We start from the raw sequence: 24367 nt of genomic DNA on the forward strand, positions 1-24367 counted from the left end.
GTAAATAAGGAGAAACTGTTTCCAGTGGCAGAAAGATCGGTAACCAGAGGACACAGATTGAAGATAACTGGGTAAAGAACCAGAGGCGACGTGTCGGTAAAAAAATTACGCAGCGAGTTATGATCCGGAACGCGCTGCCTGAAAGGGCGGTGGAAGCAGATTCAATAGTAACTTTCAAAAGGGAATTGGATAAATACTTGAAGGTGAAAAATGGGAAAAGAGCAGTGCAGTGGAATAATCGGATTGCTCTTTCAAAGAGCCGGCACAGGCACGATGGGCCGAATGGCCTCCTTCTCTGCTGTATCATTCTATGATTCCATGAAATTGCACAAATTCAACCTCATTTTGGTTGCAATGCTGGTGATGGGAGGACTCCTCCTGGATTGTGCCCATCCATTGGTTTACAGGATATTGCGCTAGGGCGGGGCAGTTCCAATACCTGCGCCTGTTACACTGCCGACGGACTCTGGGGCACATCGGGGCGAGGGAGGTGGTCTCTGGCTGTCCCCAGAACTCCACTCAAAGCACCCGCCGCTCGGCAGAGCAGGATTTACAGCTGCAGAGAGCAAGGTTCCAGAGTAAAACAGGTCGAATGTGCATGAATCCCCTCGGAAAAACCCACCACAAAGCCGCTGCTGCACCAAATATTAACGAGGAAATTCTCGGCCGAAGCGTCAGCCTGGATTTGGAGGCGAGAGCGTTGCTGGCTGAGACTAGCTGCAAGTTTCATTTCTAAAGACCAGGATGATTTGGACAGGTTGGGTGATTGGGCAGATGCATGGCATATGCAGTATAATGTGGATAAATGCGAGGTTATCCACTTTGGTGTAAAAAACAGGAAGGCAATTATCTGAACAGCAATGGATTGGGAGAAGGGGAAGTGCAACGAGACCTGGGTGTCCTTGTGCACCAGTCGCTGAAGGTAAGCATGCAGGTGCAGCAGGCGGTTAAGAAGGCAAATGGTATGTTGGCCTTCGTAGCGAGAGGGTTCGAGTACAGGAACAAGGATGTCTTGCTGCAGTTGTACAGGGCCTTGGTGAGACCACATCTGGAGTATTGTGTGCCGTTTTGGTCGCCTTATCTGAGGATGTTCTTGCCATGGAGGGAGTGCAGCGAAGATTCACCAGGCTGGTACCTGGGATGGCAGGAATGACGTATGAGGAGAGATTGGGTCAATTGGGCTTATACTCGCTGGAGTTTAGAAGAATGAGAGGGGATCTCATTGAAACTTATAAAATTCTAACAGGACTAGACAGACTAGATGCAGGAAGGAGGTTCCCGATGGCGGGGGAGTCCAGAACCAGGGGTCACAGTCTAAGGATAAGGGGTAAGCCATTTAGGACAGAGATGAGGAGGAATTTCTTCACCCAGAGAGTGGTGAACCTGTGGAATTCTCCACCACAGAAGGCAGTGGAGGCCAATTCATTAAATATATTCAAGAAGGAGTTGGATATATTTCTTAAGGCTAAAGGGATATGGGGAGAAGGCAGGGACAGGGTACTGAGTTTGGATGATCAGCCATGATCGCATTGAATGGCGGAGCAGGCTCGAGGGGCCGAATGGCCTACTCCTGCTCCTATCTTCTATGTAAAGTGCGACCATTTTGTAAAATAAAAGGGAATTTCAATCCTTCACTCTGCCCCGAAACCTCAACATTTACCCTGGAGTTCAGAGAATGATTATCGGTTTGGATATAATTTGAATAAAATTAAGAAACATAAAAAAAAACACACAATGTATAAAAACCCTTTTATTAGACCGATCAAATCCATTGTTTTGTCGTTCTCTCTCAGTCGCAGTGATTGGCTCGCTGGATCAGGTGACTGGTGTGGTTTTGCCGCTGAATCTTCTTTCTGCCCATCATGCTTTGTGCTGTTTGGCGAATCTCGAACAGCCTCGTTAAATCAGCACAGCAAAGGAAAAATATTACTTTTGCTTCCAACAGTTACTGCGTCTCATATCCTGAAGACAAAGCACGATTGGCCTCATTGCTTGGTGAAACCCAAAACACTACGCGCGAGGTGGCGGCCCGTCTCCATTCAAAGAGGCACTGGAGCGAACTCCGCGTCCCGTCCCGGGGGGAGTTTGAGGAGTTCTGCCGCCAGCCTTCCTGCATCCGGCAGGCCTAGAGCATGAAAACCGGGGATAGAAAGGGGGAGGGCCGGAGGGGCACCAGGCAATGACTGACCATTCCTCCGCTTGGTCCATGTATGGAATAGACTACAGAGCAAAACACAGACAATTAGCAGCTGGATAAAGGCCTGCCTAGGAATGGGCTAAAGGTCGGGAATACAGGTTCAGAGAGGGGGTTGTGGAATGGTGTGAGGAACACATGGGCTCCAGCTGCTCACAGTATCAGGAATGTCGCTCCAAATATGAGGGTGAATAAGGAGGGTGGACAGACTTACAGGAGCTTTTCTCCATTTACCTTGGGGGTTACATTAGGAGAATTGCCATTGGCCTTCCCTCAGTAGATTAGATGAATGGGGCCGAGTCCACGATTGAGTAGATTGTACACGTTCTGTGCGAGATCCGGGTGAGCCAAATGGCTGCTTCCTGTTCCTTACTTTCTGGCAGTTCCGGAGGGCACGATTGTCCTTGAATTGAAGTCGGACGGAGAGGATGAAGCCATAAATAGCTCGAGCCTGTGCTTGGTGCGAGGTCGGCTGGGCTCGAGCCTGTGCTTGGTGCGAGGTCGGCTGGGCTGGCCTCGGATCGGCAGCTGCAGGAGGGAAGTCACAAATTCAAATCACATATTTTTGAAAAGCCACGGGAATGTTATCCAGCTCAGGAAACTTGGCTGACTATGCTGGAACATTAGCAGGGAATGTCGTTTGAAGGGACCCCCAGTTGCTATGAGTCTATCTGTGCCCAGCACGCTCTGGGAGCTACAGCTCAGTTCGCCTGTGCTTGGCAACGATCTGGTTGTAGTTCTTCTGCTTTTTCGGTTTGTACAGCAGCAGTTTGGAATATTCCACCAGCAGCAGCTTCCAGTAACAAGAAACATCCTCCATCTGCAAGTGATCCAGGATAAACTGGCGGCCCCTGTGAAGGTAAAGCTGACCGTCAGGGACTGAGTTAATGGAGCACCTGTCTTTAAAAAGGGAGAGAAATCTGACTCAGACAACTATAGGCCCAGCATTAGTAACAGGTAAAGTAACAGAAACTTTTCTACAGGGGTTGGCCGGAGTACACCTCGTCAGCCGTGGCTCAGTGGGCAGCGTGCTTGCTTCTGAGTCAGAAGGTCGTGGGTTCAAGTCCCACTCCAGGGACTTGAGCACATAAAGCTAGGCTGACCCTCCAGTGCAGTACTGAGGGAGCGCCGCACTGCACTGTCGGAGGGGCAGTACTGAGGGAGCGCTGCACTGTCGGAGGGGCAGTGCCGAGGGAGCACTGCACTGTTGGAGGGGCAGTACTGAGGGAGCGCTGCACTGTCGGAGGGGCAGTGCTGAGGGAGCACTGCACTGTCGGAGGGGCAGTGCCGAGGGAGCACTGCACCGTCGGAGGGACAGTACTGAGGGAGCGCTGCACAGCACTGTCGGAGGGGCAGTACTGAGGTAGCGCTGCACTATCGGAGGGGCAGTGCTGAGGGAGCACTGCACTGCACTGTCGGAGGGGCAGTGCCGAGGGAGCACTGCACTGTTGGAGGGACAGTACTGAGGGAGCGCTGCACTGCACTGTCGGAGGGGCAGTACTGAGGGAGCGCTGCACTGTCAGAGGGGCAGTACTGAGGGAGCACTGCACTGTCGGAGGGGCAGTACTGAGGGAGCACCGCACTGTCGGAGGGGCAGTACTGAGGGAGCGCTGCACTGTAGGAGGGGCAGTACTGAGGGAGCGCCGCACTGTTGGAGGGGAAGTACTGAGGGAGCGCTGCACTGTTGGAGGGGCAGTACTGAGGGAGTGCTGCACTGCACTGTTGGAGGGGCAGTACTGAGGGAGCCCTGCACTGTCAGGGGGGCAGTACTGAGAGAGCACCGCACTGTCGGAGGTGCCGTCTTTCAGATAAGACGTTAAACCGAGGCCCCATCTGCTTTCTCAGGTGGACGTAAAAGATCCCATGGTTTCGAAGAAGAGCAGGGGAGTTCTCCCCGGTGTCCTGGCCAATATTTATCCCTCAATCAACATCACTAAAACAGATTATCTGGTCATTCTCACATTGCTGTTTGTGGGAGCTTGCTGTGCGCAAATTGGCTGCCTTGTTCCCTACATTACAACAGTGACTACACTTCAAAAGTACTTAATTGGCTGTAAAGCGCTTTGGGTCGTCCTGAGGTCGTAAAAGGCGCTGTGGAAATGCAAGTCTGATAAACTCATTTAGGTGGACGGTGTGGGAAATAGAAAAATGCAATGGTGTAGCCGGGTTTACCGTCCGGAGGTCAGAGGGTAGATACGCTGTTGGGCAGTGTAGAGGAAGCTTTACTCTGCATCTTATCCAGCTTGTACTTGAGCTCAGAGTGCTTAGTACTGACACTGAATGCCTGAAATCCTCAGCACTAATTCCCCACAACTTAACGAGCACAAAATTAACAAGATGTTATTCTAAGATGTGACCAACAGTCAACAAAACTGCAGCGAGACCTCACGGCCAGAACGTAACAAGTAACAAATATGGAGAGTAACTGCACAAAACAATAATAATCCAAAAAAATAGTAATAGGCGAGCAGATTTAAGGGAGTATGGGTTTAGTCATTTTGTTGGGTTTCATTAGGGATTTTTTTGCTTTTATTGAATCTACAACTGCAGGATTTATACTCACCTCTCTGCGATCTCTTGGGCAATGCGGTCATTTTCCTTAACAAACTGCAGCAATTCCCTACAGGGACACAGAAACAAATAAACACGCACTTCATCACAACTTGCAAATTTTAGCAGCCTACACTGCACGATTACCGTCCTCGTGCACACTGCGACTGCACGATTACTGTCCCCGTGCACACTGTGACTGCACGATTACTGTCCCCGTGCACACTGCGAATGCACAGTTACCGTCCCCGTGCACACTGCGACTGCACGATTACTGTCCCCGTGCACACAGCGACTGCACGATTACTGTCCCCGTGCACACTGCGACTGTACGATTACTGTCCCCGTGCACACTGCGACTGCACGATTACTGTCCCCGTGCACACTGCGAATGCACAATTACTGTCCTCGTGCACACTGCGACTGTACGATTACTGTCCCCGTGCACACTGCGACTGCACAATTACCGTCCCCGTGCACAATGCGAATGCACAATTACTGTCCTCGTGCACACTGCGACTGCACGATTACTGTCCCCGTGCACACTGCGACTGCACGATTACTGTCCCCGTGCACACTGCGACTGCACGATTACTGTCCTCGTGCACACTGCTACTGCACGATTACTGTCCCTGTGCACACTGCGACTGCACGATTACTGTCCCCGTGCACACTGCGAATGCACAGTTACCGTCCCCGTGCACACTGCGACTGCACGATTACTGTCCCCGTGCACACAGCGACTGCACGATTACTGTCCCCGTGCACACTGCGACTGTACGATTACTGTCCCCGTGCACACTGCGACTGCACGATTACTGTCCCCGTGCACACTGCGAATGCACAATTACTGTCCTCGTGCACACTGCGACTGTACGATTACTGTCCCCGTGCACACTGCGACTGCACAATTACCGTCCCCGTGCACAATGCGAATGCACAATTACTGTCCTCGTGCACACTGCGACTGCACGATTACTGTCCCCGTGCACACTGCGACTGCACGATTACTGTCCCCGTGCACACTGCGACTGCACGATTACTGTCCCCGTGCACACTGCTACTGCACGATTACTGTCCCCGTGCACACTGCGACTGCACGATTACTGTCCCCGTGCACACTGCGACTGCACGATTACTGTCCCCGTGCACACTGCGACTGCACGATTACCGTCCCCGTGCACACTGCGACTGCACGATTACTGTCCCCGTGCACACTGCGACTGCACGATTACCGTCCCCGTGCACACTGCGACTGCACGATTACCGTTCCCCGTGCACACTGCGACTGCACGATTACCGTCCCCCGTGCACACTGCGACTGCACGATTACCGTCCCCCGTGCACACTGCGACTGCACGATTACCGTCCCCCGTGCACACTGCGACTGCACGATTACCGTCCCTGTGCACACTGCGACTGCACGATTACTGTCCCCGTGCACACTGCGACTGCACGATTACTGTCCCCGTGCACACTGCGACTGCACGATTACCGTCCGTGTACACTGCGACTGCACGATTACTGTCCCCGTGCACACTGCGACTGCACGATTACTGTCCCCGTGCACACTGCGACTGCACGATTACTGTCCCCGTGCACACTGCGACTGCACGATTACTGTCCCCGTGCACACTGCGACTGCACGATTACTGTCCCCGTGCACACTGCGACTGCACGATTACTGTCCCCGTGCACACTGCGACTGCACGATTACTGTCCCCGTGCACACTGTGACTGCACGATTACTGTCCCCGTGCACACTGCGACTGCACGGTTACTGTCCCCGTGCACACTGCGACTGCACGATTACTGTCCCCGTGCACACTGCGACTGCACGATTACCGTCCCCCGTGCACACTGCGACTGCACGATTACCGTCCCTGTGCACACTGCGACTGCACGATTACTGTCCCCGTGCACACTGCGACTGCACGATTACTGTCCCCGTGCACACTGCGACTGCACGATTACCGTCCCTGTGTACACTGCGACTGCACGATTACCGTCCCCGTGCACACTGCGACTGCACGATTACTGTCCCCGTGCACACTGCGACTGCACGATTACTGTCCCCGTGCACACTGCTACTGCACGATTACTGTCCCCGTGCACACTGCGACTGCACGATTACTGTCCCCGTGCACACTGCGACTGCACGATTACCGTCCCCCGTGCACACTGCGACTGCAAGATTACTGTCCCCGTGCACACTGCGACTGCACGATTACCGTCCCTGTGTACACTGCGACTGCACGATTACTGTCCCCCGTGCACACTGCGACTGCACGATTACTGTCCCCCGTGCACACTGCGACTGCACGATTACCGTCCCTGTGTACACTGCGACTGCACGATTACTGTCCCCGTGCACACTGCGACTGCACGATTACTGTCCCCGTGCACACTGCGACTGCACGATTACTGTCCCCGTGCACACTGCGACTGCACGATTACCGTCCCCCGTGCACACTGCGACTGCACGATTACTGTCCCCGTGCACACTGCGACTGCACGATTACTGTCCCCATGCACACTGCGACTGCACGATTACTGTCCCCCGTGCACACTGCGACTGCACGATTACTGTCCCCGTGCACACTGCGACTGCACGATTACTGTCCCCGTGCACACTGCGACTGCACGATTACTGTCCCCGTGCACACTGCGACTGCACGATTACTGTCCCCGTGCACACTGCGACTGCACGATTACTGTCCCCGTGCACACTGCGACTGCACGATTACTGTCTCCATGCACACTGCGACTGCACGATGACTGTCCCCGTGTACACTGTGACTGCACGATTACCGTCTCCGTGCACACTGCGACTGCACGATTACTGTCTCCGTGCACACTGTGACTGCACGATTACTGTCCTCGTGCACACTGCGAATGCACGACTGCGGTGTCACACTGCGAGGGTAGTTCTACGTATTCCACTAATTATCCAAGGGACACATTAGTGGGGTGAAGAAGGAATGACTCGAGACAAATTCCTCTCCCTCCCACAGAAGACAGAATCAGTGCTGTTTAAATGCCCTCAGGGTAAATCCGTACGTAACTACCAGTCAATTAAGACTCGGATCTGCCTGGCCTGCAGGAGACGGGCCAATGATCTGCCACTGAAGCTGTTGTCCAATCTAGAGTCTTACCGTACGTCCGAGAGGTCCTGAGCGACAGGGATGTAATGCACCCACGGTTTCAGCTGTGGATAAAAGAATTCCAGCCATTCACTTCCGACGTGGAAAACAAGTGACCCGCACAGAAAGAGGTGCTTGAATCGGAAACTGGCTGCAACACCTCGAAAATTAAATAAATACCTGGGGGGAAAAAAAAAGATTGTTGGTTCCTCTCATAAATTGAAAGCAGGTAGTTTAATTTGTCCTCAGTGTGTGTGAGGCTCTTGCTGCAGCTAAACTAAAGGCCACAGGCTGGCAGCTCACCACAAACTTCTCAGCCTGGTCACTGACGTTTCCCTCGCTGGCAAAGAACATTTCTGCGATGTTGGTCAGGAGGTGCGTGAAGGGGAGATCTGATAACCAGAACCAAGCGTTTCGTAGGCAGCAGCAGCCTCCCTGGTCCCCTAATCCAGGCCAGCATGTTGACTGGAGCTCGCTGCTTCAGCGAGACTGCCTGTAGGAAGCTCTCGACCAGCAGATTTGTTGCACGAAACACTGAAAGTGCCAGTCACTCAGCTGAATTTCAGAATGTGTGCGACATGAATCAGTCATTCATGAACGAAAGACTTATGAAATAATACTGAGCGGCCTACGGGTGGCGCTGTCCAGGGAGAGTATAAATACTCGGGCCCAGCTTGCGCAGGACATTCTTAACAGGAACTAGTGAAGGACACAACTAGACCTCCGTGTTGTAAAACAGTTGATTAAAGCTTTGTTTAACGCTTAGACCAAGTGCCTAGTAGTTTTCTTATGTCAGTGTGAATATAGACGATACTGACAATAGGGAGAGATGTGAGCTTAGCGATACAATGTGGAACTGCTTAATGTTGCTTTAGTATCACACACATCTTTAGGAACATGGGAACAGGAGGAGGCCATTCAGCCCCTCGAGCCTGTTCCACCATTCAATTCGATCCTGGCTAATCTGTACCTCAACTCCCTCTACCCGCCTTGGTTCCATATCCCTTAATACCCTTGCCTAACGAAAATTTATCAATCACAGATTTGAAATTTTCAATTGACTCCCAGCCTCAGCAGCTTTTTGGCAGAGAGAGTTCTAGATTTCCACCACCCTTTGTGTGAAGAAGTGCTTCCTGACATCACCCCTGAACAGCCTGGCTCTAATTTTAAGGTTACGCCCCCTTGTTCTGGACTCCCCCCACCAGAGGAAATAGTTTCTCTCTATCTATCCTATCAAATCCTTTAATCATCTTAAACACCTCAATTAGATCACCCCTTAATCTCCTAAACTCGAGGGAATACAAGCCCAGTCTGTGCAACCTGTCCTCGTAATTTAACCCTTTTAGCCCCGGTATCATTCTGGTGAATCTGCGCTGCTCCCCCTCCGAGGCCAGTGTATCCTTCCTGAGGAGCGAGGCCCAGAACTGAACCCAGTGACTCCAGGTGGGGTCTGACCAGAGCTCTATACAGCTGGAACATCACTTCCACCCCTTTGTATTCCAGCCCTCGAGATAAAGGCCAACATTCCATTAGCCTTTTAAATTATTTTTTGTACCTGTCCACTAGCTTTTAGTGATTTCTGTACTTGCACCCCTAAATCTCTCGGCACCTTCACAGTTCCCAGCTCCTCAACATTTAGAAAATACTCTGATTGATCTCTCGCAGGTTCAAAGTGGACGTTTGCCCACTCAGTGAATCAATCAATGTCCCTTTGCAACTTTCTGCTCCCGTCTACACTATTTACTCTGCCATTTAACTTGGTGTCGTCAGCAAACTTGGACATACGGCTCTCTGTTCCTTCATGTTAGTCATTAATAAATATGGTGAAAAGCTGAGGCCCCAGTACAGATCACTGGGGGACATGCTGCCAATTGGAGTACACACCCATTATCCCCACTCTCTGTTTCCTACCTCCTCACCAATTCCCTACCCATGTCAATAGGTTGCCTCCAATTCCATGCGCTCTCATTTTATAACAGTCTCTTATGTGGAACCTTACTGAATGCCTTCTAGAAGTCCATATAATTAGCATCCATAGACATTCCCTTATCTACCAGGTTAGTTACCTCCTCAAAAAATTTAACTAGGTATGTTAGACATGACTTACCCTTTACAAATCCATGCCGGCTCTCTCTGATCAGTTCATATTGTCCAAGTGCTCAGTCACTCTGTCCCTAATAACCAATTCTAGTAACTTCCCCACAACAGACATTAGACTAATAGGCCTTTCATTTCCTAGTTTATCGCTTCTACCCGTCTTAACTAATTGAGCGGCATTGGCAATTTTCTAATCCAAGGGGACAATTCCTGAATAAAGTGAGTTTTGAAAGGTCATAACTAAAGCACCGACAATTTCCGCACCTACTGCTTTTAACTGGGGTGGAATCCATCGGGTCCTGGAGATTTGTCAATCTTTAGTCTCATTATTTTTTCCATTATCGTTTTTAATTTACATTAGAGTCATAGAGTTATACAGCACAGAAAGCGGCCCTTCAGCCCATCGTGTCTGCGCCGGCCATCAAGCCCCGTCTATTCTAATCCCATTTTCCAGCATTTGGTCCGTAGCCTTGTATGCTATGGCATTTCAAGTGCTCATCTAAATGCTTCTTGAATGTTGTGAGGGTTCCTGCCTCAACCACCCTTTCAGGCAGTGAGTTCCAGATTCCAACCACCCTCTGGGTGAAATTTTTTTTCCTCAAATCCCCTCTAAACCTCCTGCCCCTTACCTTGAAACTATGCCCCCTGGTTATTGACCCCTCTACTAAGGGGAAAAGTTCCTTTCTATCTACCCTATCTATGCCCCTCATAATTTTGTACACCTCAATCAGGTCCCCCCTCAGCCTTCTCTGCTCCAAGGAAAACAACCCCAGCCTGTCCAGTCTTTCTTCACAGCTGAAGCGCTCCAGCCCAGGTAACATCCTGGTAAATCTCCTCTGCACCCTCTCCAATGCAATCACATCCTTCCTATAGTGTGGCGACCAGAACTGCACACAGTACTCCAGCTGTGGCCTAACTAGTGTTTTTTACAGCTCCATCATAACCTCCCTGCTCTTATATTCTATCCCTCGGCTAATGAAGGCAAGCATTCCATATGCCTTTTTAACCACCTTATCTACCTGTCCTGCTGCCTTCAGGGATCTATGTACATGCACATCAAGGTCCCTCTGATCCTCTGTCCTTCCTAGGGTCCTACCATTCATTGTGTATTCCCTTGCCTTGTTAGTCCTCCCAAAATGCATCACCTCACACTTTTCAGGGTTAAATTCCATTTGCCACTGTTCTGCCCATCTAACGAACCCATCTATATCATCCTGTAGCCTGAGGCTTCCCTCCTTGCTATTTACCACTCCACCAATTTTCGTGTCATCTGCGAACTTACTGATCATACCTCCTACATTCATATCTAAATCATTAATGTACACTACAAACAGCAAGGGACCCAACACCGATCCCTGCGGTACACCACTGGACACAGGCTTCCAGTCACAAAAACAACCTTCGACCATCACCCTCTGCCTCCTGCCACTAAGCCAATTTTTGATCCAATGTGCCAAATTGCCCTGGATCCCATGGGCTCTTACCTTCTTGACCAGTCTCCCATGCGGGACTTTGTCAAAAGCCTTACTGAAGTCCATGTAGACTACATCAACTGCACTAACTTCCTCCACACATCAAGTCACCCCCTCGAAAAATTCAATCAAATTGGTTAGACATGATCTCCCCGACAAAGCCATGCTGACTATCCTTGATTAATCCTTGCCTCTCCAAGTGGAGGCAAATTCTGTCCCTCAGAAATGTTTCCAATAATTTCCCTACCACTGATGTTAGGCTCACTGGCCTGTAATTTCCTGGTTTATCCGTACTACCCTTTTTGAATAATGGTACTACGTTAGCTGTCCTCCAGTCCTCTGGCACCTCCCCTGTGGCCAGAGAGGTTCTGAAAATTTGTGTCAGAGCCCCTGCAATCTCCTCCCTTGCCTCACACAGCAGCCTGGTATACATCTCGTCTGGGCCTGGGCATTTATCCACTTTTAAGCCCGCTAAAACCGCTAGTACCTCCTCCCTCTCAATACTAATTTGTTCAAGTATATCACAATCCTCCTGCCTGATTTCTATGCCTACATCATCCTTCTCCATAGTGAACACAGATGCAAAATATTCATTTAAAACCTCACCTGCATCTTCCGGCTCTACACAAAGATTGCCACTTTGGTCCCTAATGGGCCCTACTCTTTCCCTGGTTATCCTTTTAGAAACATAGAAGATAGGAGCAGGAGTAGGCCATTCGGCCCCTCGAGCCTGCTCCGCCATTCAATGAGATCATGGCTGATCATCCAAACTCAGTACCCTGTCCCTGCCTTCTCCCCATATCCTTTGATCCCTTTAGCCTCAAGAAATATATCCAACTCCTTCTTGAATATATTTAATGAACTGGCCTCAACTACCTTCTGTGGTAGAGAATTCCACAGGTTCACCACTCTCTGGGTGAAGAAATTCCTCCTCATCTCAGTCCTAAATGGCTTACCCCTTATCCTTAGACTGTGACCCCTGGTTCTGGACTCCCCCGCCATCAGGAACATCCTTCCTGCATCTAGTCTGTCTAGTCCTGTTAGAATTTTATAAGTTTCAATGAGATCCCCTCTCATTCTTCTAAACTCTAGCGAATATAAGCCTAATCGACCCAATCTCTCCTCATACGTCATTCCTGCCATCCCAGGTATCAGCCTGGTGAATCTTCGCTGCACTCCCTCCATGGCAAGAACATCCTTCCTCAGATAAGGTGACCAATCTGCACACAATACTCAAAGTGTGGTCTCACCAAGGCCCTGTACAACTGCAGCAAGACATCCTTGCTCCTGTACTCGAATCCTCTCGCTATGAAGGCCAACATACCATTTGCCTTCTTAACCGCCTGCTGCACCTGCATGCTTACCTTCAGCGACTGGTGCACAAGGACACCCAGGTCTCGTTGCACTTCCCCTTTTCCCAATCTACTGCCGTTCAGATAATAATCTGTCTTCCTGTTTTTGCCACCGAAGTGGATAACCTCGCATTTATCCACATTATATTGCATCTGCCATGCATCTGCCCAATCACCCAACCTGTCCAAATCACGCTGGAGTTTCTCTGCATCCTCCTCACAGCACACACGCCCACCCAGCTTTGTGTCGTCTGCAAACTTGGAGATATTACATCTAGTTCCCTCGTCTAGATCATTAATATATATTGTGAATAGCTGCACTAATAGATACACTAAGCTGGCAGCGATGAGGCTTCTAACAACGTACTTGTATTTGCAATGCTCCACCAATGGAATTTCTTTAGCAGGGGGTTTTCCCAGTGTATCCTGCAAATAAATCAAATTAATACATCAACAATTATATTTATATAGCGCCTTTAATGTAGTAAAACACTCCGAGGCACGTCACAGGAGTGTTGACACCGAGCCACATAAGGAGATATTAGGACAGATGACCAAATGCTTCATCAAAGAGGTAGGTTTTATAAAGGAGGAGAGAGAGGCGGAGAGGTTTCGGGAGGGAATTCCAGAGCTTTGGGCCTCAGCAGCTGAAGGCACGGCCACCAATGGTGGAGTGAAGGAATTGGAGGAGTGCAGAGATCACGGTGGGTTGTATGGCTGGAGGAGGTTACAGAGATAGGGAGGGGAAAGGCTACGGAGGGATTTGAAAACAAGGATGAGAATTTTTTAAATCGAGGCGTTGTCAGACCAGGAGGCAATGTAGGTCAGTGAGCACAGGGGGTGATGGGTGAACGGGACTCAGTGCGAGTTAGGACACGGGGCAGTGAGCACAGGGGGTGATGGGTGAATGGGACTGGGTGTGAGTTAGGACACGGGGCAGTGAGCACAGGGGGTGATGGGTGAACGGGACTCGGTGCGAGTTAGGACACAGGGCAGTGAGCACAGGGGGTGATGGGTGAACGGGACTTGGTGCGAGTTAGGACACGGGGCAGTGAGCACAGGGGGTGATGGGTGAACGGGACTGGGTGCGAGTTAGGACACGGGGCAGTGAGCACAGGGGGTGATGGGTGAACGGGACTCGGTGCGAGTTCGGACACGGGCAGCAGAGTTTGGATCAGGACAACAATTCATTGCTAAGTTATAGGCGCGATAAATCTCGCTTAGGCGTTCTCTTTGCGCTGGGATTTGCGAATAAATCCTGCTATCAGTAACGCCGGTTACGTTTTTCTTTCAATATCTTTTTTGGTGAAACTTGGCTGCTTTTAAGGTGGGGATCGTTACTCCTGAGAAGTGCAATACTTCCACTTTTGTCACCCAGTGTCAGTAATATTAATCAACCCCAGGCGAGGTACAGCAAAGAAAAAGCCTTGCATTTCTGTAGCACCTTTCACCACCTCAGCAAGACCCAAAACACTTTACAGCCAATGAGGTACTTTCGAAGTATAGTCATTGCTGTAATATAGGAGGCATGGCTGCCAATTTGCGCACAGCAAGCTCCCACAAACAGCAATGAAATAAATGACCAGATAATCCGTTTAGTGATGTTGGTTGAGAGTTAAATATTGGCCAGGACACCGGGGTGGGCTCCCCTGCTCGTCTTCGAATAGTGTCATGGGATCTTTTATGTCCACCTGAGAGGGCAGACGGGGCCTCGGTTTAATGTCTTATCCAAATATATCAAAGCTTGTCATGTCCAATTAATTAATTTGCATGCAGTGGCTGTTGTTATGAATGCAAACATGGCAATCTTTCACACAGATCATCCCATAAACAGCAACCTGGCGAATGATCAGTTAATCTGCTTTGGGTGGCATTGATTGAGAGAGGATTGTGGGCAGGACATTGGGAGCGCGCCCTGCTCACCTTCGAATAGTGCTGTGAGATCATTAACATTCATTCAACAGGGAGATGGGATCTGTACAGTGAAGATGCAGAGTTCCCTCGACGCTGTCCCATTAAGAGTTCCCTGGTCAGGGACAGCATTCTGGTTCGGGTTAATTGTACAGAAGAGGCTCCCTCTACTCTGCACCAACCATGTGCCCTCATCCCAACCCCAGAAGAGTGGGCCCCTGCTGAATGCGTCACTATCCCACACCACCTATCCTTGTGGCCTCATTACAACAACTACTTGCATTTCTATAGCGCCTTTAATGTTGTCAAACATTCCACAGTGTTTCACAGGAGTGTAATCGGACAAAAAAATGACAGAGCCAAAGAAGGAGATATTAGGGCAGGTGAACAAAAGCTTGGTCAAAGAGATAGGTTTTAAGGAGAGAGAGGTGGAGAGGTTTAGCGAGAGAATTTCAGAACGTATGGCCTAGACAGCTGATGGCATGGCCGCCAATGGTGGAGCGAAGGAAGTCGGGAATGCACAAGATGCTCGTTATGCAAGGTTCCTCATGTAATGCCAGTTTGTACCAGTTGGGAGTATATTCTCATACAGTGGCTTCACACACACTATCAACTGGGTTGAGGCTGTCCACACACACTTCACACAGGAATTCTTACACTAGACAGGAGGCTTCAATTCATCAACTAACTCGTGGACTTTACCTTTTCGGACTTCCAGGCTTGGTTTTTGGTGTACTCCGCGTCTACCAGCAACGGTTCTTCCCGAGAGAGCAGAACAAGATGATCTCGTTCAGAACTTGTCCTGAAATGGAAACAAGGCAATTTCATTCCATCAGTACAGCATGATATCTGCTTGTCAGAGAGACACACACACAGGGAATATGATGTTGTGGTGATAACGGAGACCTGGCTCAAAAAAGGGCAGGATTGGGTGCTAAATATTCCTGGATATAAGGGCCTAGAAATTCAGTGGGCTGTGCCACCTGTTAGCGCCCTAAGAGGGCATTTAGGGGTCGCCCATTTAAGACAGAGATGAGGAGAAATTTTTTCTCACAGAGGGTCGTGAAGTTTTTGGAACTTTCTTCCTCAGAGGGCGGTGGAAGCAGAGTCTTTGAATATTTTTAAGGCAGAGGTAGATAGATTCTTGGTAAGCAAGGGGGTGAAAAGTTATCAGGGTAGGCGGGAATGTGGAGTAATCGGATCAGCCATGATCTTATTGAATGGCGGAGCAGGCTCGAGGGGCCGAGTGGCCTACTCCTGCTCCGAATTCGTATGTATGTTGGTATGAATTTCTTCACTCAGGGTTGTGAATCTTTGGAATTCTCTACCCCAGCGGGCTGTGGATACTCAGTCGTTGAGTATATTCAAGGCTGAGATCAATAGATTTTTGGACTCTAGGGGAATCGAGGGATATGGGGATCGGGCAGGAAAGTGGAGTTGAGGCAGAAGGTCAGCCATGATCTTACTGAACGGTGGAGCAGGCTCGAGGGGCCGAATGGCCGACTCCTGCTCCGAATTCATGTTCTTATAATTATTAGCCTTACCTTGATCCTCTAAAGAAACCTTTTGAGACTTTCTTCTCCCAAGGCCACTTTTCAGCAGATCTAGTGAAGGGAGAAAATAGGTGTTGTTCATTTACCCCTCATGTTATGTTCACAAGCTCAGGATTACATTACTAATGTGCAGACTGTTCTGTTTGCTGATTATTTGTAGCAGAACCCATTTAAAAGAGTAAAAGAATAAGAAATGCCCACCGAGCCCGTTCTCTCCATGTGTGCACTGCGTTTCTGCCTCACCCATTCAATCTCCTGTGAGAAGCAATCACAGTCAAACCTTCAAGGAAGAACTCACATTTCTACAGCGTCTTTCACGACCTTAGGACGTCCCAAAGCGCTTTACAGCCCATGAAGTACTTTTGAAGTGTGGTCACTGTTGGAATGTAGTAACAGTGACTACACTTCAAAAGTACTTAATTGGCTGTAAAGCGCTTTGGGACGTCCTGAGGTCGTGAAAGGCGCTGTAGAAATGCCAGTCTTTCTAGTGGAAGTGTGTGGTATGGTGTGTAAGCAGCAAGAATAAGAGGTAAATAAATCAGATTCTACATTTCCTTTTAGTTCAGTGTGTTTGTTCTTTGTGATTACTGAAGCTTCTAATTGTATCCCAGACTGACATGAACTCGTTGGGCCACAGACCTCATTATTAGTAACAGCAGGCCTGGCCAGCAGGAACGTGACTCAGTGAGGCCAGTCTGCCTGCTTTCCTTGGGCCCACCATCCCAACCATCAGATCCCACAGGCATAACCCAGTGATTGGCAGAGCCAGGGCTCAAACTCAGTCTTTGGGCTGCGAGTCAAACACACCCACCACTTACTTGTACGGCCAGCCTCTATAAGAGAGACCTTTTAGCACCGATTCCATACGGCAAATCTGACTCACGTTTTCAACTCCTTCCTCATTAGATCCCAACGTCCAAGTCCTGTGGGGTAAAGGGGCCAAACTGCCGGACCTCCCTCCCAGAAAGTCCATGCAGGATACATGATGTCATAGTATTCCGGTGTCTGTAAGAGAGAAATCAGTCACAATTTTTAAATGCACTGTAAAGGCAGTGTTATAGATTGGTTTGAATGTTATCCTCCATTCCCACTCTACTGACTATTTCTTGGCAAAGACTTAGATCCCTAACTTGACAATATATCAAACGGATGACTCACTAGCACAGGATTAGCAGCTGGAGAGGGCAGTTATACAATGCCTTTATCCTTGCATTGCTGACAGTAATGACACGGTCAACAACTGCCATCTCATACTGTTAGAAAACAACATGGTATGCGTGACAGTGCTCCAAGGGGTAAATCAATAACCTGACATCCACGTGGTTAATACTCTGATGTCTTGGCAGATAGGGCTGTTATGTCAATGAGCACGGCAGTCGGTTCTAGTTTTTTTTAAGTGCGCTCTCAGGATGTGGTAGGCACTGCCACGGCCGCAGCTACTGCCCATCCTTTGTTGTCCCAAGAAGGTGGTGGTGGTAGGCCTTCCCATTGAACCGCTGCGGTCTTGATGGTGATTGTGGTGTATGTAACGTGTTCCACCTTAAGAGAACTACCTTAAGAGATGTACTACTTTCTCTTGGCTGCTGTATACTGTAATACCGGTGGTGACCACACCGGTATATAAACGTTGTGTAGTGATTTGCTGGACAGTTCAGCCCTGACCTCCGAATAGTAAAGACCTGTTAAAGTTATTCTTGTTGTCTGTGTCCAGTGATTTATAATAAGCACAACTGGGACACACAGACTCAACAGTGATGGTGCTCCCACAATGGTGATAAGTAAGGAATCCCAGGATTCTAATCCAGCATATACAAGTTAGGATGGTGTGAGACTTGGAGGGAAACTTGGGAGGTGATGCTGTTCCCACAACATTGCTGCTCTTGTCCTTCTTAGTGGTAGAGCTCGCAAGGGAGAGTGCTGTTGAGGTAACCTTGGTGAGTTGCTATAGTGCGCTGGTGATGGAGGGGGTGGATATAAAGCCCCGTGGCAAAGGCACCAAATAAGTGAACTGCTTAGTTCCAGATAGCGTTGAGCTCCTCGAGTGTTGTTACGGCAGCACACTTCCAGGTGAGTGGGGAGTATTGCGTCACATTTCTAACTTTGGCCCCACCTCAGCTCATCCGCTGCTGAAACCCTCATCCACGCCTTTGTTACCTCTAGACTCGACTATTCCAACGCACTCCGGGCCGACCTCCCACCTTGTACCCTCTGTAAACATAAGCTGCCCGTATCCTAACTCGCACCTCCCTATCTCTGTAACCTCCTCCAGCCCCACAACCCTCTGATGTGAAGCAGTCCATGCCCGCATGCAACAAGACCTGGACGACGTTCAGGCTTGGGCTGATAAGTGACAGGTAACATTCACACCACAGAAATGCCAGGCAATGATTATCTCCAACAAGCGAGGGCCTAACCACCTCCCCATGACATTCAACGGCATTACCATCGCCGAATCCCCCACCATCAACATCATGGGGGTCACCATTGACCAGAAACTTAACTGGACCAGCCGCATAAACACTGTGGCAACAAGAGCAGGTCAGAGGCTGGGTATTCTGTGGCGAGTGTCTCACCTCCTGACTCCCCAAAGCCATTCCACCATCTACAAGGCACAAGTAGGGAGTGTGATGGAATACTCTCCACTTGCCTGGGTGAGTGCAGCTCCAACAACACGCAAGAAGCTCGACACCATCCAGGACAAAGCTGCCCGTTTGATTGGCCCCCCATCCACCACCTTAAACATTCACTCCCTCCACCACCGGCGTACCGTGGCTGCAGTGTGTACCATCTACAAGATGCACTGCAGCAACTCGCCAAGGCTTCTTTGGCAGCACCTCCCAAACCCGCGACCTCTTCGACCTAGAAGGACAAGGGCAGCAGGCGCATGGGAACACCACCACCTCCAAGTTCCCCTCCAAGTCACACATCATCCTGACTTAGAAGTATATCGCCGATCCTTCATCGTCGCTGGGTCAAAATCCTGGAACTCCCTCCCTAACAGCACTGTGGGAGCACCTTCACCACACGGACTGCAGCAGTTCAAGGCGACTCACCACCACCATCTCAAGGGCAACTAGGGGCAGGCAATAAATGCTGGCCTTGCCAGCAACGCCCAGATCCCATGAACGAATAAAAAAAAAATCTCTACGCTCCTCCAATTCTGGCCTCTTGCCATCCCCTATTTTCATCGCTCCACCATTGGCGGCCGTGCCTTCAGCTGCCCAGGCCCTAAGCTCTGGAATTCCCTCCCTGAACCTCTCCGCCTCTTTACCTCTCTCTCTCCTCCTTTAGGACGCTTCTTAAAACCTAGCTCTTTGACCAAGCTTTTGATCTTGTGGCTCGGTGGCAAATTTTGCTTGATAACGCTCCAGTGAAGCGCCTTATTTTATTATGTTAAAGGCGCTGTATAAATACAAGTTGTTTTTCAGCCTTGCAGATGCTGGAGAGAGTGGAAGGGTCAGGGTGAGCCACTGCCCTGGTCTTATGGCTGTACCAGTTAAACCCCTGGTCAATTGGTGCCCCGAAGATGTTGAGGGTGGGGGACTCAGCAATGGTTGAAGGTCAGGGGAGATGGCTGTATGATGGCATCTATGATGGTTATGTTTAAATAACGATAACATAAATGGTTCCTGTACACTGGCAAATGGAATGATAACTGAGCCCTGCACGAAGATTAGCCAACACCACCACTGCTCAAGCACTGTGCATGTGGAGGGGCCGCCTTTCGGATGAGACGTTAAACCGAGGCCATGTCTGCCCATAGGTGGATGTAAAAGATCCCAAGGCACTATTGGAAGAGCGACATTGGGGGGGGAGGGTAGGAGGGGAGAGGCGTGAGCTCCTGGCCAACAGTTGTCAGTCAACAACACTAATACAGATTATCTAGTCTGTTATCTCATTGCTATTTGTGAGATCTTGCTGTGCGCAAATTGGCTGCCCCGTTTCCTACATTACAACAGCGACTATGCTTCAAGAGTACTTCACTCGCTGTGACATTGTGAGGTCGTGAAAGGCGCTTTTTATGAACTCCATGACAGGAGGAACTCTATAGGCAGACCTTCAAGGCAATTTAAAGATGTGCGATTTGTATCAATTCTAGGTTCGAAAGCTGGACATTGTTCAAAGCTTCCTTCTCCTCTTACCTTGCTGAAGGATAAAACGGGCCTGATGGGCTTCATCCAGTTTGGAACCTGAGGGTAGTCTCGGACATTGAGTACGAATTCCATGTCAGGGAGTTCGTCGATTATTTCCAGCAGAAAATGCTCTACCCCACTGCATCTAAAATCAAAACAGAAAGGGGTAAGGTTGACCTGCTGGCTCAGTGTCTTGGCAAAAATCAACAGTGTTTGAGCTACAAATGGAGAGACAGAAAGAGGCAGAGAGAGAAAAATATATATATACTGTATGTAAAATGCTGCATTTATAGTGCTCCAAGGCACACCGCCACAGAGCGGGGAGATCAGCGGGTCTTTAGCTTCATGCTTCTATTCTACATTCTCCTGTTAGTTTCAGCTTGTTTACATTTTAGTTTTCTAGATTTTCTTTACCAACAGAATTTTTTGCTTCAGTTTTTCTGAATGAAAACCACCCTGGGCGAGATGAAGATTCAACCCCTAAATGCACAACGGGATCCCCATCACAGGCACTTAGATAGGCTCGCTCCGCCAGACCTGCTTCTTGGATGCAGGGGGCTGCACAAGGCAGACAGATAGAATAAAAGAAAGAGTTGAAATGGCAAAACATGTGCTTTTTGTTTCAACATAAGTGGAAACAAAGAAAAGCGGTCGACACAAGGGGACATCTGGTAGCACTCTCGCCTCCGAGTCAGAAGGTTGTGGGTTCAAGTCTCACTCCAGAGACTTGAGCACAAAAATACAGACTGACACTCCCAGTGCCAGTACGGAGGGAATACTGCACTGACAGAGTTGCCGTCTTTCAGATGAGACGTTAAACCAAGACTCTGTCTGCCCTCTCAGGTGGACGTAAAAGATCCTATGGCACAATTTTGAAGAGCAGGGGAGTTCTCCCCGGTGTCCTGGGGCCAATATTTATCCCTCAATCAACATCACTAAAACAGATGATCTGGCCATTATCACATTGCTGTTTGTGGGAGCTTGCTGTGCGCAAATTGGCTGCCGCGCTTCCTACATTACAACAGTGACTCCACTTCAAAAAGTATTTAATTGGCTGTAAAGCGCTTTGGAATATCCTTGAGGTTGTGAAAGGCGCTGTATAAATGCAAATCTTTCTTTTTCTTTCTTTATTATCTACCAGATGCACATACTCCTACCCAATAACTTTCACAAAGTTTACTGAAAATCGAATCCAATGGAGCTGCTAGCAGACAACTAGTTTAATCCAAGTTAAATTTTCAGTAGTTGTTTTACGTTTTAATTTCCTAGACGTTAAAGACTTTATTTTTCCGTCACCCGTAGTCCAATCCGGACAGGTCTCGATGTTATCCTGATTTCACGAATACAGAACCACGTTATGATTTAAAGCAAGATACAAAGCTGGGCCATTCAATTCACTCCCTTCACGGACCGAGTACAGCTTGCCCTGAAATGGGCGTCTCCAAGTTATTAAATCTCCTGAGGGGGACTGCAGCACCACAGGGAAAGAAACACCTGAAATTTCTCCCCCAGCCCCTCCCCAGCTAATAAACAAAAGCCGAGGGTGTCAGTCTGACATCGCAGCCTACATTATTCTATCCTCACCAACTGGGCGATATTGCGATGGTCCCAATGGCATGGCCACCATTGTGTTCTATAGAGTGATTATTTAGGTCTGTATTTACCTGGCTTCCATTCACTGTTTCTAAACTTTAAAAGGATTTGAGAGGGTAGGTAAACAGACCAATATTATTTCCATTGGTCAGTGAATTGATAACAAGGGCACCATAAACTCGGTATTAGTACTGAAAGATAAACGGGAGGTTGGAAGAATTTACTTCACATAAGGATCTTGGACTATGCAATGCATTACTGCAAGAGGCTACTGAAATTTCTCAATCACAACATTTAACAGAAAACTGTATAAACACTTGAAGAGGAAAATATTAAATGTTATAGGCAAAGAGCAGGGAATAGATAGCTCCAATGTGGAGATAAAGCTGGCAAAGGCACAATGGAACAACTTCTGCCTGGAGATTTCTGAGTTTATAATTCAAATTGGTCACAATGGTGAAGCATTCAAGTACCAGGGACACAAATATTAGTAAAGTTAGGTGTAACCTTTTTATGCAAAGGGCAATACAGTTGTGCACTAAGTTACTAGTGGTGGCCATTGAGTGGGCAGTATAAATGGGCTTGTAAGGCAACTAGGCATGGCTCTGAAGAGAGAAGGAATTAAGAGATTGTGGCAAGAGGCTGGGGTGGGGTTTTTACACAGGATTACAGAGGATATACGGCACAGAAACAGGTCACTCGGCCCAACCAGTCCATGCCGGCGTTTATGCTCCACTCGAGCCTCCTCCCGTCTTTGCTCATCTCACCCCATCAGCATAACCCTCTATTCCCTTCTCCCTCATGTGTTTATCCAGCTTCCCCTTAAATGCATCGATACTATTCGCTTCAACCACTCCCTGTGGTAGCGAGTTCCACATTCTCACCACTCTCTGGGTAAAGAAGTTTCTTCTGAATTCCCTATTTGATTTCTTGGTGACTATCTTATATTGATGGCCCCTAGTTTTGCTCTTCCCCACAAGTGGAAACACTCTCTCTGTATCCACTCTATCAAAACCTTTCATAATTTTAAAGACCTCTATTAGGTCACCCCTCAGCCTTCTTTTTTCAAGAGAAAAGAGACCCAGCCTGTTCATCCTTTCCTGATATGTATACCCTCGCATTTCTGGTATCAACCTTGTAAATCTTCTCTGTACCCTCTCCAGTGCCTCTATATCCTTTTTATAATATGGCGACCAGAACTGTACGCAGTACTCCAAGTGTAGTCTAACCAAGGTTCAATACAAGTTTAGCATAACTTCCCTACTTTTCAATTCTATCCCTCTATAAATAAACCCTAGTGCCTGGTTTTCTTTTTTTATGGCCTTGCTAACCTGTGTCGCTATTTTGTGTGATTTGTGTATTTATGCTCCGAGATCCCTTTGTTCCTCTACCCCACCCAGACTCGCACCCTCCAAGTAATAAGTGACCTCCCTATTCTTCCTACCAAAATGTAATACCTCACATTTATCTGTGTTGAACCTCATTTGCCAATTATTTGCCCACTCTGCAAGTTTATTAATGTCCTCCTGTAACTTGTTGCAGTCCTCCTCAGTATTAACTATCCCTCCCAATTTGGTGTCATCCGCAAATTTAGAACGAGATCAATCAAGAAGAAAAGTGCTTGTTTGGGCAATTGGCCATAGCCAGTTTTTAAAAATTATTTTCCTTACTCGAACATTTCCTAAAAATTAGCTCCTTGAAAATTAACCTGGTTTTGTATATTATTGAACAATATGCACAGATATCAATGTCCAACGAATATCATATCAGTGTAAGCTCGAGGAACAGCACCTCACCTTTCGATTAGGCACTTTACAGCCTTCCGGACTCGACACAGAGTTCAACAATTGCAGACCATAACCACTGCTCCCATTTTTTCGGGCGGCAGCAGCTGTTGATGATTCTGCTATTTCCATTTACACCTCCTCTGGACCCATCTTTTGTTTCTTTACTTGTCCCATTACCATCTCCTTTTGCCTCGCACCATCATCCCTTTTGTCATTTAATCTCTCCTGCCTTCCATCTTATCACAGGCCTTCCCTTTTGTTCTTTCCTCCCCTCCTCCCTTTTCCTGCCCCAGCACTTGCTTAAAACCTGTTGCATCTCTAACTTTTTCCAGTTCTGCCGAAAGGTCATCGCCTGAACACGTGAACTCTGTTTCTGTCTCCACAGATGCTGCCTGACCTGCTGAGTAGTTCCAGCATTTTCTGTTTTTGTTTCAGATTTCCAGCATCTGCCGTATTTTGCTTTTGTATCATACTTTAAATGCCCAACTGATATACTTTAATATATGCTGAATGTAGAATTTCCCAGTAATCCAAAACTGGCCAAAAGCTTAGATCGTCCCAACTACCCACACACGGAATTGA

At 48.6% G+C, this 24367-nt stretch overlaps 1 protein-coding gene and 1 long non-coding RNA gene across 3 annotated transcripts in view; one reads left to right on the top strand and one right to left on the bottom strand.

The window, feature by feature from the left end:
* Positions 1–1737: 1737 nt before the first annotated feature.
* Positions 1738–24367, bottom strand: part of poglut1 (protein O-glucosyltransferase 1) — a 35499-nt gene continuing 12869 nt past the window's right edge. The window contains exons 4-11 of one of the 2 annotated variants that reach the window (XM_086005872.1): positions 20415–20550; positions 17156–17277; positions 16264–16323; positions 15422–15521; positions 13176–13234; positions 7900–8067; positions 4758–4814; positions 1738–3045 (exon numbers count right to left, since the gene is read on the bottom strand). In XM_086005872.1, coding sequence (XP_085861998.1) covers positions 2889–3045; positions 4758–4814; positions 7900–8067; positions 13176–13234; positions 15422–15521; positions 16264–16323; positions 17156–17277; positions 20415–20550 — 859 coding nt within the window. In that variant the 3' untranslated portion in view covers positions 1738–2888. Of the gene's footprint in view, positions 3095–4757; positions 4815–7899; positions 8068–13175; positions 13235–15421; positions 15522–16263; positions 16324–17155; positions 17278–20414; positions 20551–24367 lie in introns of both variants that reach the window. The other variant, XM_086005873.1, reaches the window with a different exon arrangement.
* LOC147108921 (uncharacterized) overlaps positions 2964–24367 on the top strand; it is a 58114-nt gene continuing 36710 nt past the window's right edge. The window contains exon 1 of the long non-coding RNA XR_015080687.1: positions 2964–3053. This is a non-coding gene — a long non-coding RNA (uncharacterized LOC147108921). The remainder of the gene's footprint in view (positions 3054–24367) is intronic.

This window comes from Somniosus microcephalus, chromosome 13, assembly GCF_052327205.1.
Source record: "Somniosus microcephalus isolate GS21.2 chromosome 13, FLI_Smic_1.0, whole genome shotgun sequence".
NCBI lineage: Eukaryota > Metazoa > Chordata > Chondrichthyes > Squaliformes > Somniosidae > Somniosus > Somniosus microcephalus.